We start from the raw sequence: 16,233 nt of genomic DNA on the forward strand, positions 1-16,233 counted from the left end.
TTCACTCATGCTGCCAAACATACCATTGTAAAACTGACCATCCTACAGATCCTTGACTTCGGCGATGTCATTTACTAAATAGCCCCCAACACTCTACTCAGATGCAGTCTATCACAGTGCCATCCGTTTTGTCACTAAAGCCCCGTATACTACTCACCACTGTGACCTGTATGCTCTAGTTGGCTGCCCCTCACTACATATTCATCGCCAAACCCACTGGCTCCAGGTCATCTATAAGTCTTTGCTAGGTAAAGCCCCGCCTTATCTCAGCTCACTGGTCACCATAGCCACATTCACCCGTAGCACGTGCTCCAGCAGGTATATTCCACTGGACATCCCCAAAGCCTTTGGCCGCCTTTTTCTTCCAGTTCTCTGCTCCCAATGACTGGAATGAACTGCAAAAATCGTTGAAGTTGGAGACTTGTATCTCCCTCTCTAACTTTAAGCCTCAGCTGTCAGAGCAGCTTACTGATCACTGTACAGCAGCTGATTGATTGATGGACCAGATGGATGGGTGCTGGCTGCATCAGTAATGGGCACAGGGCATCACTTCGAGTCAGGCGCCAGCATGGTGGAGGAGGGGTACTGGTATGGGGTGCCATCATTAAGGATGAGGTAGTTGGACCTTTTGGGGTTGAAGACAGACTGAAACTCAACTCCCAAACCTACTGCCAGTTTCTGGAAGACCCCTTCAAGCAGTGGTACAGGAAGAAGTCCTCAGCATTCAAGAAGGCCATGATCTTTATGCAGGACAATGCTCCATCACATGCATCCAAGTACTCCACTGCTTGGCTAGCCAGCAAGGGCCTCAAAGATGCCCGAAAAATGACATGGCCCCCTTCCTCACCTGACTTAAATCCTATTGAGAACTTGTGGGTCCTTCTCAAACGTGAGCTTTACAGTGAGGGAAGACACCTATTTGAACAGCATTTGGGAGGCTGTGGTTGCTGCTAAAGCGAAAGTTGATCGTGAACAGATCAATCAACTGACAGACTCCATGGATGAAACACTCATGGCAGTTATTGAAAAGAAGGGTGGCTATATTGGTCACTGAATAATTCTGAAAGGCCAAAAATGTTATTTGTCATTTTGTGTTACATATTTGTTACACTTACTCAAAACATTGACAAACCAAGTAATTTGGGAGACAATATTTTTGTAATTTAGTTGCCTAATAATTCGGCACACATATATTCCAGAGACAGACAAAACATTCAGGTTTGAGGTTTAATAACATTTTGTATTGACTGAGAGCATTGTGTTTGCTCAACAATAAAACTTTTCCCGAGGAATACAATTTGCCTAATAATTGTGCACTCAGTGTATATAAATTAGCAAATATTTCTTTGTCATTATGGAGTACTGTGTGTAGATTGAGAAAAAAAAACGATTTAATTTTAGAATAAGGCTGTAACCTAACAATTATGTGGAAAAAGTCAAGGAGTCTGAATACTTAAGGCACTGTAATGTAACTAAAATATAAACTGAGTGTACAAAACATTAGAAACACCTGCTCTTCCCATGACACTGACTAGCTGAATCCAGGTTAAAAAAAAACTTATTGATGTCACATTCACCTCAATGTAGATGAAGGGGAATCCTTCTTTAGCCTGAGACAATTGAGACGTGGATTGTGTGCCATTCAGATGGTGAATGGGCAAGACTAAATATTTAAGTGCCTTTGAACGAGGTTTGGCAGTTGGTACCAGGTTCACCAGTTTGAGTGTGTCAAGAACTGCAACGCTGCTGGGTTTTTCACACTCAACAGTCTCATGTGTGTATCAAGAATGGTCCAATGGACATCCAGTCAACTCAACTACGCGAAGGATTGTAGTCAACATGGACATGCATCCCTGTGGAACGCTTTCAACACCTTGTAGAGTCCATGCCCCGACAAATTGAGACTGTTCTGATGTGAATATATATATATATATATATATATACACACATACATACATACACACACACACATATATACATATACACATATATATATATATACACATATATATATACATATATATATATATATATACACACAAACACACACACATATATATATATACACACACACACACACACATATATATATACACACATATGTGTGTGATATATATAAATACACATATATATATATATATATATATATATATTGTACTACAGTAGTACTGTATTCTGCTGAACCAGAGGAAATGTGGACTAGGCTACTATTTATTAGATTTATAGTAGAGGAATAATATTTATTAAAAAGCAAGACATATGCCATAGACTTAGAGTCCCACAGTGGCAGTGTCATAATACCCATAAATCCTAGTGGTCAAACAGGAAAATGGTTCCAATCGTTTTTCTACCATACATTTTCCCCATAGGGGATTTTAGAAACCCTTAAAACAAGGGCTGTGTTTCGTGTAGACTTACCATGGCGTGACGTTTTGATTACCGTGTAAATCTCTCTAGGACAGGGTGACTTATCAATACTCATCAATACTTATCAATACTCATCAATATTCACATTTATTCACTCTCAGATTAGAAAATGCTAATCAGCATCAAAGTAGACGTCATGCAAAACTACAAATCCCTGCACATCACCGCTAGCTGACACCTTCGCTAACAGGTATTGTGTCAATGTAAAACTTGCACAAGACCGTTCAAATTTAGCCAATGTATTCATTACTACATTTAGCTAACATTAAATGGTTAATCCAGAGATTCTCTGCCTCGATTCGGTTGTCTCGTCCATATCATCAAGGCATTTGTTGTTCTTTATGATAGCCACATTAGCAGCTATTGTAATTAGCATTTCATTTTGGGGGAGTAAATACAAGCAAATATATTGACAAAAGTCACCTTGTCCTAAAGAGATTTAAACGGTTATCAAAACGTCACGACAGTACAGCCTTCAACCAGTGGAGGCTCCTCGGAGGAGGAAGGGGAGGACCATCCTCCTCAGTGAATTATATAAAAAATTGTAAAACATTGAAAAAGTTATCCTTTTTAGATAAAACTATTCTAAATATATTCCCATCAAGAAAAATTGATTAAAACACAGTTTTGCAATGAAGGTCTACAGTAGCCTCAATAGCACTCTGTAGGGTAGCACCATGGTGTAGCCGGAGGACAGCTAGCTTCCGTCCTCCTCTTGGTACATTGACTACAATAAAAAACCTAGGAGGCTCTTAGTTCTCACCCCCTTCCATAGACTTACAGTTATGACAACTTCCGGAGAACGTCCTTCAACCTATCAGAGCTCATGCAGCATGAACTGACAAGTTGTCCACCCAATCAAAGGATCAGAGAATGAATCTAGTACTGAAAGCATAAGCTACAGCTAGTTAGCGCTGCAGTGCATAAAATGTGGTGAGTAGTTGTCTCCGAGAGAGAGACAACAGTTTAACAAATACATTTGTTCTTAGTTTCACTTAGCTAGTAAATGTAGCTGGCTAGTTTAGTTACTCAAACAGAGGGATGCTATGTTGGCTAGCTGGCTATGAATATCCAACACAACACTGGAACTCAAGTCAAGGTAAGCTTTTGGTATTGGTAATGTATTGCCACCGGGGCCCCGACGGTCTAACTGCTTACTGACTAAACACTAACGTTACTGCATGATTGTAGCTGGTTTGCTAACACATTAGTTATATGAGCTAATATATGAGCTAAGTTGACTAGGATGTTACTTTAGTTAATATGGGGACAACGATGTAGGCTGTGTGTAGCGGTTATGACATGGTATGGCTTGGAAAGTTTTTTTTTGCTTTTGTCAAATACAACTGATGTGTTGTTCATTTGAAGTCCACAAGCGAAGGAAAAAGGTGAGAGGAGGAGAGTGCATAGAGGCTAGAATGAATACAACGTGGCTGCTATGAAAGTGAACTGTGTTTATGTGTGATCAGGGATGTATTCATTCTGACGATTCTGTTGAAAAATGTTTCTTTAAAACGGATGTAAACAAAACCGGGATAAAATACATTAATTTGTCCAATAGAAACTCTTGTTTGCAAATGTTGGACCAATGATTACACCCTAGAACAGCTAGATGTTGGACCAATGATTACACCCTAGAACAGCTAGATGTTGGACCAATGATTACACCCTAGAACAGCTAGATGCAGGCAGGAGTGTGCAAGGTGGTATTGAATGGGTCACTGTCTGTCCATGGGTCACTGTCTGCCCATGGGTCACTGTCTGCCCATGGGTCACTGTCTGCCCATGGGTCACTGTCTGTCCATGGGTCACTGTCTGCCCATGGATCACTGTCTGCCCATGGGTCACTGTCTGCCCATGGGTCACTGTCTGCCCATGGGTCACCATCATCTCAAAGTTCTCTCTCGGCCTGTGTACACCTACGTTGAAAACTTTAATTGATAGGCTAGGGTGTAGCAACCTCATAATGGGTATAGGGAAAATCAGAGTATCATGTAGTATCCTAAACCTATTGAAGTAACATTGAACTGGGTGAATGGAATATGAATGACAGTCATCCAACATGCTGCAATAGAAATAAGGCCACGAAACACAGCCCTTATTTCCCATGTTTCTATGGGAAAAATGAATGATGGAAAAACGAACCATTTTACCTGTTTGACTGCCATCCTTTATGGGTATTATGACTCATACTGTGTTATTCTAAGGTATTTCACAACTTTTACACCATTAGTGAAAAGTGAATATATTATACTGTAAATCTCATTATACCGATATATTCTATACATGTGGAATTTTCCAGCAATATCACAAAAAGGGTTACGGTTACAATGGAAGATACCCATGTATTTTCTGTAGAGCGACAACACAAGGTTTTGCCTTGATAGAAAAACAGCCTTCATATAGCACAGTACATATTCCGGTTTACTTTCCAAACAGTTTAAAAAGCATTTCTTTTTTTCAATAGAACATAGCTACAGAAGTTTCTCTCTCTCAATTCTGTTCTTAAGTCTCAGTTTTCCTTCAATACCAAAATCTAAAAGCAGAAATACATACCGTATTATAAATAGTTAGTTAAAATATTCTAAGTCATTCTGGTCCAGTTGTTCTCTACTATGTGTTCTAAAACCTTAAGATGTTCCTCTGTTTTACATTTCTGAAAGGTGGAAGGTGCTGTATGTTAGGAAGGGCTCCTGTCTGAGTTCTCCGTCTCGCCCTCTGAGATGGCCTGCATGGGGGCTGGGTGCTGCCTGCTGCGGATGCTGTAGCGGCTGCTGATGGGTGGAGGAGGGATGCGGGATCGGCTCTGTCTGGAACAGGCTGCAGTGGACAGGCCTTTAGGAGAGAAGCCCTCTGTGAAGGGGCTGGGGAGCTTCTCTGTGCCTGGCGGAGGGGAGAGGGGCTTCTCAGTAAGGGGGTCTCCAGGGGCATTGGGGCTGATGGGGCTCTTCAGGATTTCTGTGGCTGACATGCGATAGCTGGAATCTGATCGGCTGCCTTTCTTCAGGAGTAAAAGTTTAAACTCCTCGTGGGAGGTGCTGGACTTCTTCATGCTGCGGTAGATGGGCCCCGGGGCCTTCTGGGGGCCAGTGGGGGTGGTTGGGGTGCTGGAGTTCACCAGAGAAGTCATAGTGTTGCCAGGTGGGGTGACTGGGGCACACAGACTGCTCCGAGCACTTAACTCTCCAGAGTCCTTCCTACCTAGAACTTTTCTCCTGGATCTATGAAGGAGAGTGGAATAGTGGTTAGGACTGGGTGTAACGGAACAGTAGTTAGGACTGGGTGTAAACAGAACTTTGGGTTAGGGTTATGGTTAACAGAACAGAACAGGGGTTCTGGATAACAGAGTTACATTTGTAACAGTTAGAGCACCTGTGTTTCTTTCTGGCAAAACAAGGTTTTAGCTTAGTGACAAATCAAACTGTCACCAGAAACCCACCTGTGTATCATGGCAAACAGCTCCTCTGTAGTGCAAGCCTTGGTGGGCGACAGGAAGACGTCACCCTCAGCCTCCTCACTCAGAGAAAAGATAGAGTTGTCACTGGGTCTGGAATCTGGAAAACAGGGGTGGGCTGGATGAATGTACAAGACAAAGCTTGATTGGTTTAAAGGCATCTCACAATCCTTAATATAAGAGAGCGTCTGGACTATTTTTTAAAGATTTCCTTCTAGTCAATGACAGCAACAGTTGAACGGCTGTCTGATGTTTCAACTTTACTGCAGTCGCCCTGCATTGGGCAGGGGGTGTCTGGGGCAGGGGGTGTCTGGGGCAGGGGGTGTCTGGGGCAGTAGCCCTGCATTGTGTTTGGGGTGTCTGGGGCAGGGGCGTCTGGGGCAGGGGCGTCTGGGGCAGGGGGCGTCTGGGGCAGTAGCCCTGCATTGTGTTTGGGGTGTCTGGGGCAGGGGGCGTCTGGGGCAGGGGGCGTCTGGGGCAGTGGGTGCGTCGGGGGCAGTCTCTGCGTCGGGGGCAGTCTCTGCGTCGGGGGCAGTCTCTGCGTCGGGGGCAGTCTCTGCGTCGGGGGCAGTGGGTGTCTGGGGCAGTCTCTGCGTCTGGGGCAGTCTCGGTGTCTGGGGTGACCCTGGTGTGGAGGTAGATCCTTCCTCTACTCCTTCCTGCTGCTATCCTGAGAGGCACTAATGGTTGGAACTCCTGAAGACTTACACTCCTCTTGTCTGCCAGCCACATCGCTGATTGGATAAGCTTGCAATGTTTCCGACTGATAACTTTTAACAGGCACTTCGTCTCGACTCTCTGATGTTGTGGCTAAGCTGTGCTGACCAGGAAACACTGAAAGGTCTTCAGGTCTCTGTAGTTCAGATGGCTCAGGTGGTAGTGGTCGGTACTGTTCTGCCTCCAGACTGCTGCTACTCCCAGGGAATAGAGCTTTCTGTTCCTCTACCTCCTGACCTGGGGTCACCCCTGTGGACTGAGCCCCCCTCTGGCAGACCTCCTGGTCTAGCAGGGACTGTTGGTCTAGGAGGGGCTGGTCTAGGAGGGGCTGGTGTTGGTTTCTGATGGTATGGTCCTCTTCTGCCAGTCTCTCCTGGTCTGGCAGTCTCTCCTGGCCTGGCAGTCTCTCCTGGCCTGGCAGTCTCTCCTGGCCTGGCAGTCTCTCCTGGCCTGGCAGTCTCTCCTGGTCTGGTAGTCTCTCCTGGTCTGGTAGTCTCTCCTGGTCTGCCAATGTTTGGTCTACAGGCTGTCTGAAGGCGGTGGTACGCCACTGGGCTTCAGCAGGGTGTCTGTCCTGCCTGTACCTCACACTACTGCGACCTGCTGGGTCCCTAGGGACGGGGCCTTCACTGGGGGCCAACAGTGACTCACAGTACTGTTGAGAGGGGGGAACCTGGGAGTTGTAGGCTGGAGGCTTCCTGGTTGTAGACTCAGGGGACCTGCTGCTGGAAGGGGGGCTGATGTTCACAGTGGGACACTTGGGTCTGGTGGCAACATCTGGGCGGGGCCGGGCCGGGCTCCCCTCTCCTTGCTTCCCCACAGACCTCAGCTGGACTGAGTGCAGCACGGTGGGGGTAATGGTCATGGGAAGACTGCTGGAGGTCTCGGTTGCCACTCTGGCCTCAGCCCTGGCCGATGCCGCTGCCGTCTGCTTGCTTTGCTGCAGGAGGTAGAGCTGGTTCCTGTGGCCTGGGGGCTTGGTAGAGACTGGAGGAGGGCTGGTAGGGTTAGGACTGTAAAGGGCACTGAGGTTCTGGTGGCTGGGGGGGATGACTGGCAGCTCCAGATCTCTGGTGGAGGTGATGGACAGAGAGGACTTCCTCTCTGGAATCTTGGGCTTCCTCTTTGATTGGTGGGTGACAGGGGACTGGGGAAGAAGGCACAGGGAAAGGAAGAGGTGGGGGTCTCGGATTGGCTGGAGTAGCCACTAGATGGTGACACTAAGCCAGCCAGCCTCTCTGGAGAGGACATCTTGAAGTCCCCTTCTACTGAGGGCAGGGAGGACATCTTGAAGTCTTCTACTGATGGCAGTGAGGGGGTGGATCCTGACTGGGAGGTCTGGGACTCTGAACTCTCCTGAGACTTTATGCATTCTATAACAGTAGTACCGGTAGCAGTGGAGGAGTTAGACAGAGAGCGATAGGGATCAGTGTTTGACTTCAAGTCATTCACAAGCCAGAGATCTGCATAGTCTGACTGGACAGCTCCCTCATCTTTATAGGAGCCTCTGTCAGAGGAACCAAACAGGCCGGAGTCCGGCATCTCCTCGGTGTCCTCCCTCCGCCAGGTCTCGAGGGCCAATAGGGGCTCCAGAGGGTCTTGCTCCAAGCCCACCTCCCCTCCCAGAACAGGGTCCTCCAGGTGGCCCAGAGCAGGGTGGAGGTTAGGGTGGCCCAGGGAGCCCTCTAGGTCCAACTGTAACCTCCCCAAGCCCACCTCCCCTCCCAGAGCAGGGTGGAGGTTAGGGTGGCCCAGGGAGCCCTCTAGGTCCAGCTGTAACCTCCTCTCTCGGGAACATGACTTTCTTTGCTGTTCGCTGCGGTTCTTTGGTTCGGTGTCATCGGGAGAATTCCCCACCCCGCTGATCTTCCTTAGTGAGGAGCTGCGTCTGGGGGCAGAGGGCTTGGCCTTAGGTTTCCTCAATGTCAGACAGCGTCTCCCCAGAGTCATGTGCTCCTGTCCACAGTCAGAGTAGTTATACATGAAGCTCTTGCTCCCTTTCAGACCACAGTCAAAGTGCATGGAGGTGTAGTATCCTTCATTGTCTATGGAGTAGTATGATACAGTGTCAGCCTTCTCAGAAGGAGGCTTGTCTGTAATGAAGCTGTCACAGGTAGCCATGCTGGTAAAGCTGGGGTACCCCAGACTCCCCTCCCCCTCTCTGGAGCGCTCAGGGCTGAAGTCATGGAGCCTGGAGTCAGGGTGGGGGTAACTCCACTCCCCATCACTAGCCATGCTGACCCCTGCATCGTCCAGCTGCCGGTCTGTATGGTATGGGTCCAGGATGAGGGCGGGGGCGGGGTCATCTGTAGCGTGGGGGTCGGTGTTCAGCGACAGCTCCGAGTCACAGTGGGAGGAGCCAGTGAGCCGGGGGGAGGCAGCCGGGGGGAGGGTCTCAGAGGTGTGGGAAGGGCATGTTGAGCTGCTGCCGCTCCAGTTCCCACTAGAAGATTGGTGGTCGTCTTTATGGTCCATCTGACACCCAACAACCCGCCTGGTGGATGTAGAGTGGAGCGGACTGGAGAAGGTATCTGAGCTGGAGGACATCTCACAGCTCCCCATGTCAACCTTCCGGGGGAGGCGGGATTGGCCCCTCTCAAGCCAGGGGCTGCCAGTGCGCTGCTGGTGCTTCAGACTGGCCAGAGGGTGGTCCGGCTGGGACTGGTCATCTGCACCCTCCCCCCACTTCTCCTTCAGCTCCCCCAACCCAGACAGGAAGTCATCAGTCTCGGAAGGAGACAGCTCCTCTTCCTCACTGTGGTGGTGAACCTCAATCAGTCTCCTCCCCTCCCTTGGCTGGCTGCGTGACCGCAGGCGTACCCCCAGCGAAGAGGAGAACATGGCGTTGTTGTGCTCCGAAGTGTCAGGTAGTGAGGAGATGTTCCCAGTGGAGAGGGACAGCGGGACGAGGGTGGAGCTGACCCCCTGCTGACCACGCTGGTACTGGACCCTCCAGTGGGACGGCGCGCAGACCAGGAAATCTTCAGTCTGGCAGCCAGAGTCCTTCTTGGTGTTCAGACGACAGCACAGGTCCTCGCTACAGACAACCACTGTCCGCTCTCTGGCGCCCGGAGACTCATCAGAATCTGGAGGAGGAGAGGGTCAGAGTTAGACACAGGAGGAGGGGTCAGAGTTAGACACAGGAGGAGGGGTCAGGGTCCGACGCAGGAAACAACAAAACTGGGTCAGGGTCAGGCGCAGGAGGAGACACCAGGTCAGAGACACCGGAGGAGTGGGTCAGAGTTAGACACAGGAGGAGGGGTCAGAGTTAGACACAGGAGGAGGGGTCAGGACACAGGAGGAGGGGTCAGGGTCCGACACAGGAGGAGGGGTCAGGGTCCGACACAGGAGGAGGGGTCAGGGTCCGACACAGGAGGAGGGGTCAGGGTCCGACACAGGAGGAGGGGTCAGGGTCCGACACAGGAGGAGGGGTCAGGGTCCGACACAGGAGGAGGGGTCAGGGTCCGACACAGGAGGAGGGGTCAGGGTCCGACACAGGAGGAGGGGTCAGGGTCCGACACAGGAGGAGGGGTCAGGGTCCGACACAGGAGGAGGGGTCAGGGTCCGACGCAGGAAACAACAAAACTGGGTCAGGGACACAGGAGGAGGGGTCAGAGTTAGACACAGGAGGAGTGGGTCAGAGTTAGACACAGGAGGAGGGGTCAGGGTCCGACGCAGGAAACAACAAAACTGGGTCAGGGTCAGGCGCAGGAGGAGACACCAGGTCAGAGACACCGGAGGAGTGGGTCAGAGTTAGACACAGGAGGAGTGGGTCAGAGTTAGACACAGGAGGAGGGGTCAGGACACAGGAGGAGGGGTCAGGGTCCGACACAGGAGGAGGGGTCAGGGTCCGACACAGGAGGAGGGGTCAGGGTCCGACACAGGAGGAGGGGTCAGGGTCCGACACAGGAGGAGGGGTCAGGGTCCGACGCAGGAAACAACGAAACTGGGTCAGGGTCAGAGACACAGGAGGAGGGGTCAGAGTTAGACACAGGAGGAGTGGGTCAGAGTTAGACACAGGAGGAGTGGGTTAGGGTCAGAATTAGACAGGAGGAGAGGGTCGGAGTGAGACAGGAGGCCAGACTGAATTTACAAAACACACCCAAAATGGTTAGCTGCATAGTAGAGTCTTTTGTTAAGACATGTAGCTAGCTAAAAAGATTAACCATAATCCCAACTCATGACGTAGCAGGTAGCTAACCAATATCTGAAAATGTAGCTAGCTTGACTATCTTAACCGTATACATCATTCATGGAAGGGTGCATCTCCTGTCGGATGCCATGGTTGCCCTTAAGTTTGAAGATGTAATCCGGAGACAGGTGTTTTCTCCATCTTTAACCCTGCATTATAAAGTCAACAGCAAAATGTCAGATAAAGCAATTGGACAAATCCGGCTGTTAAACTTTTCTATAGTAAAGGCTTTACAATTTTGTTACAAGATTAGAACAGACTGGTATTACTTCTCATTTGTGTAGTGTTGTTTACACTGTTCCAAACAGGCAGATAAATGTAATCTAACAGCACCTGTTTGTCATGCAAACTTTGCACTTTCGACAAGGATTTTACATGAGGCCTAACATGAGGGTCACATGACACATTGCATTCAGAAAGTATTCAGACTCTACTTTTTCCACATTTTGTTAAGTTACAGCCTAACCTGTAAAAACAGGTTTAGACATTTTTGCTAAAATATAATGAAATATCACATTTACATAAGTATTCAGACCTTTTACTCAGTATTTTGTTGAAGCATCTCTGGGAGCGATTACAGCCATCAGTCTTCTTGGGTATGACACTACAAGGTTGGCACACCTGTATTTGGGGAGTTTCTCCCATTCTTCTCTGCAGATCCTCTCAAGCTCTGTTAGGATGGATGGAGAGTTTCTCCCATTCTTCTCTGCAGATCCTCTCAAGCTCTGTCAGGATGGATGGAGAGTTTCTCCCATTCTTCTCTGCAGGTCCTCTCAAGCTCTGTCAGGTTGGATGGGGAGCATTGCTGCACAGTGATTTTCAGTTGTGTCCAGATATGTTCGATCTGGTTCAGGTCCGGGCTCCGGCTGGGCCACTCAGGACATTCAGAGACTTGTCCCGAGATCACTCCTGCGTTGTCTTGGCTGTGTGCTTAGTGTTGTTGTCCTGTTGGAAGGTTAACCTTTGCCACAGTCTGAGGTCCTGAGCACTCTGGAGCAGGTTTTCATCAAAGATCTCTGTACTTTTACTGAGGAGTGGCTTCCTTCTGGCCACTCTACCATAAAGGCCTGATTGGTGGAGTGCTGCAGAGATGGTTGTCCTACTGGAAGGTTTTCCCATCTTCACAGAGGAACTCTGGAGATCTGTCAGAGTGACCATCAGGTTCTTGTTCACCTACCTGACCAAGGCCCTTCTCCTCACGATTGCTCAATTTGGCCGGACGGCCAGCTCTAGGAAGAGTCTTGGTGGTTCCAAACTTCTTCCATTTAAGAATGATGGAGGCCGCTGTGTTCTTGGGGACCTTCAATGCTGCCGAAATGTTTTGGTACCCTTCCCCAGATCTGTGCCTCGACACAATCCTGTCTCGGAACTCTACGGACAACTCCTTCAACCTCATGGCTTGGTTTTTGTCTGACATGTATTGTCAACTGTGGGGCCTTTATATAAACAGGTGTGTGCCTTTCCAAATCATGTCCAATCAATTGAATTTACCACAGGTGGGCTCCAAATACAAGTCTCATAGCAAAGGGTCTGAATACTGTAAATCAGCAAAAAGATTCTAAACACCTGTTTTCACTTTGTCATTATGGGGTATTGTGATGTCATTGTGGGGTATTGTGATGTCATTGTGGGATCACAGATATTGTGATGTCATTGTGGGGTATTGTGTGTTTGCTGAGTAAAAAAAAAATGTACATAATCAATTTTAGAATAAGGCTGTGACGAAACAAAATGTGGAAAAAGCCAAGGGTCTGAATACTTTCTGAAGGCACGGCGTGTCTAAAATACTTCTATCCACTAGACTAATAAATAAATCAACATTTTCCTTTCAATTATTTAATGAACCTATAGTGTTTCTTTAGGCTATCCCTTTGGAGCACAGAGTTGTTGAACAGAGGTGACAAAATGTATTATAATTTAATGATGAGGATGAAGAAGGTGATTGAATTTAGAACAATAGTGTAAGAATTGCTGTCCCGTGTGCACACTTTTTCAGAAGAACTGGTCCGTAGCTTATTACTTACTAGAACTGATGTTACACTAAGGTTGAACAGTTTTAGTAAGGTTTTTATTCTAAGAGAAACTAAAATGGTCTGTTATATTCCATTGTATTCTTAAAATACATGTCTGCTAAAATAACAAGTTAATGGCGCAGCTATATAACCTTGGCTACTAAGCACAGATAAATAAAAATGGTTTCACATATTTCCCAGACCAGAGCTATTTAATGTATGTGTTTATGTATTACATTTCCTTGTGGAATGTTACCGAATAGATAACAACAATAGAAAGAAGTATCTGGTGGCAGAGAGTCTGACAGAATGGAGTGGCAGAGAGTCAGGCAGAATGGAGTAACAGAATGGAGTGGCAGAGAGTCAGGCAGAATGGAGTAACAGAATGGAGTGGCAGAGAGTCTGACAGAATGGAGTGGCAGAGAGTCAGGCAGAATGGAGTAACAGAATGGAGTGGCAGAGAGTCTGACAGAATGGAGTAACAGAATGGAGTGGCAGAGAGTCTGACAGAATGGAGTGGCAGAGAGTCAGGCAGAATGGAGTAACAGAATGGAGTGGCAGAGAGTCAGGCAGAATGGAGTGGCAGAGAGTCAGGCAGAATGGAGTGGCAGAGAGTCAGGCAGAATGGAGTGGCAGAGAGTCAGGCAGAATGGAGTGGCAGAGAGTCAGGCAGAATGGAGTAACAGAATGGAGTGGCAGAGAGTCAGGCAGAATGGAGTAACAGAATGGAGTGGCAGAGAGTCAGGCAGAATGGAGTGGCAGAGAGTCAGGCAGAATGGAGTAACAGAATGGAGTAGCAGAGAGTCAGGCAGAATGGAGTAACAGAATGGAGTGGCAGAGAGTCAGGCAGAATGGAGTGGCAGAGAGTCAGGCAGAATGGAGTAACAGATTGGAGTGGCAGAGAGTCAGGCAGAATGGAGTAACAGAATGGAGTGGCAGAGAGTCAGGCAGAATGGAGTGGCAGAGAGTCAGGCAGAATGGAGTAACAGAATGGAGTGGCAGAGAGTCAGGCAGAATGGAGTGGCAGAGAGTCAGGCAGAATGGAGTGGCAGAGAGTCAGGCAGAATGGAGTGGCAGAGAGTCAGGCAGAATGGAGTAACAGATTGGAGTGGCAGAGAGTCAGGCAGAATGGAGTAACAGAATGGAGTGGCAGAGAGTCAGGCAGAATGGAGTAACAGAATGGAGTGGCAGAGAGTCAGGCAGAATGGAGTAACAGAATGGAGTGGCAGAGAGTCTGACAGAATGGAGTGGCAGAGAGTCAGGCAGAATGGAGTAACAGAATGGAGTGGCAGAGAGTCTGACATAATGGAGTGGGAGAGTCTGACAGAATGGAGTAACAGAATGGAGTAGCAGAGAGTCAGGCAGAATGGAGTAACAGAATGGAGTGGCAGAGAGTCAGGCAGAATGGAGTGGCAGAGAGTCAGGCAGAATGGAGTAACAGAATGGAGAATGGGTAACAGAATGGAGTCAGGCAGAATGGAGTAACAGAATGGAGTGGCAGAGATTCAGGCAGAATGGAGTGGCAGAGAGTCAGGCAGAATGGAGTAACAGAATGGAGTGGCAGAGAGTCAGGCAGAATGGAGTAACAGAATGGAGTGGCAGAGAGTCAGGCAGAATGGAGTAACAGAATGGAGTGGCAGAGAGTCTGACAGAATGGAGTGGCAGAGAGTCAGGCAGAATGGAGTAACAGAATGGAGTGGCAGAGAGTCTGACATAATGGAGTGGGAGAGTCTGACAGAATGGAGTAACAGAATGGAGTAGCAGAGAGTCAGGCAGAATGGAGTAACAGAATGGAGTGGCAGAGAGTCAGGCAGAATGGAGTGGCAGAGAGTCAGGCAGAATGGAGTGGCAGAGAGTCAGGCAGAATGGAGTAACAGAATGGAGTGGCAGAGAGTCAGGCAGAATGGAGTAACAGAATGGAGTGGCAGAGATTCAGGCAGAATGGAGTGGCAGAGAGTCAGGCAGAATGGAGTAACAGAATGGAGTGGCAGAGAGTCAGGCAGAATGGAGTAACAGAATGGAGTGGCAGAGAGTCAGGCAGAATGGAGTAACAGAATGGAGTGGCAGAGAGTCTGACAGAATGGAGTGGCAGAGAGTCAGGCAGAATGGAGTAACAGAATGGAGTGGCAGAGAGTCTGACATAATGGAGTGGGAGAGTCTGACAGAATGGAGTAACAGAATGGAGTAGCAGAGAGTCAGGCAGAATGGAGTAACAGAATGGAGTGGCAGAGAGTCAGGCAGAATGGAGTGGCAGAGAGTCAGGCAGAATGGAGTGGCAGAGAGTCAGGCAGAATGGAGTAACAGAATGGAGTGGCAGAGAGTCAGGCAGAATGGAGTAACAGAATGGAGTGGCAGAGATTCAGGCAGAATGGAGTGGCAGAGAGTCAGGTAGAATGGAGTGGCAGAGAGTCTGACAGAATGGAGTGGCAGAGAGTCTGACAGAATGGAGTAACAGAATGGAGTGGCAGAGAGTCAGGCAGAATGGAGTAACAGAATGGAGTGGCAGAGAGTCTGACAGAATGGAGTAACAGAATGGAGTGGCAGAGAGTCAGGCAGAATGGAGTGGCAGAGAGTCAGGCAGAATGGAGTGGCAGAGAGTCAGGCAGAATGGAGTGGCAGAGAGTCAGGCAGAATGGAGTGGCAGAGAGTCAGGCAGAATGGAGTAACAGAATGGAGTGGCAGAGAGTCAGGCAGAATGGAGTAACAGAATGGAGTGGCAGAGAGTCAGGCAGAATGGAGTGGCAGAGAGTCAGGCAGAATGGAGTAACAGATTGGAGTGGCAGAGAGTCAGGCAGAATGGAGTAACAGAATGGAGTGGCAGAGAGTCAGGCAGAATGGAGTAACAGAATGGAGTGGCAGAGAGTCTGACAGAATGGAGTGGCAGAGAGTCAGGCAGAATGGAGTAACAGAATGGAGTGGCAGAGAGTCTGACATAATGGAGTGGGAGAGTCTGACAGAATGGAGTAACAGAATGGAGTAGCAGAGAGTCAGGCAGAATGGAGTAACAGAATGGAGTGGCAGAGAGTCAGGCAGAATGGAGTGGCAGAGAGTCAGGCAGAATGGAGTGGCAGAGAGTCAGGCAGAATGGAGTAACAGAATGGAGTGGCAGAGAGTCAGGCAGAATGGAGTAACAGAATGGAGTGGCAGAGATTCAGGCAGAATGGAGTGGCAGAGAGTCAGGTAGAATGGAGTGGCAGAGAGTCTGACAGAATGGAGTGGGAGAGTCTGACAGAATGGAGTGGCAGAGAGTCTGACAGAATGGAGTGGCAGAGAGTCTGACAGAATGGAGTGGCAGAGAGTCAGGCAGAATGGAGTGGCAGAGAGTCAGGCAGAATGGAGTAACATAATGGAGTGGCAGAGAGTCTGACAGAATGGAGTAACAGAATGGAGTGGCAGAGAGTCAGGCAGAATGGAGTAACAGAATGGAGTGG

General features: G+C 48.5%; 1 protein-coding gene across 1 annotated transcript in view; it reads right to left on the reverse strand.

Moving 5' to 3' along the window:
- Positions 1 to 1,213: 1,213 nt before the first annotated feature.
- The window catches only part of LOC115124083 (actin remodeling regulator NHS-like), a 102,465-nt gene continuing 87,445 nt past the window's right edge, over positions 1,214 to 16,233 (reverse strand). The window contains 4 exon segments of the mRNA XM_065009457.1: positions 1,214 to 5,648; positions 5,867 to 5,981; positions 6,590 to 7,732; positions 7,735 to 9,684. Of these exon segments, the coding sequence (XP_064865529.1) occupies positions 5,108 to 5,648; positions 5,867 to 5,981; positions 6,590 to 7,732; positions 7,735 to 9,684 (3,749 nt within the window). The 3' untranslated portion in view covers positions 1,214 to 5,107.

Source organism: Oncorhynchus nerka, linkage group LG25 (assembly GCF_034236695.1).
Source record: "Oncorhynchus nerka isolate Pitt River linkage group LG25, Oner_Uvic_2.0, whole genome shotgun sequence".
In the NCBI taxonomy this organism is placed as follows: domain Eukaryota; kingdom Metazoa; phylum Chordata; class Actinopteri; order Salmoniformes; family Salmonidae; genus Oncorhynchus; species Oncorhynchus nerka.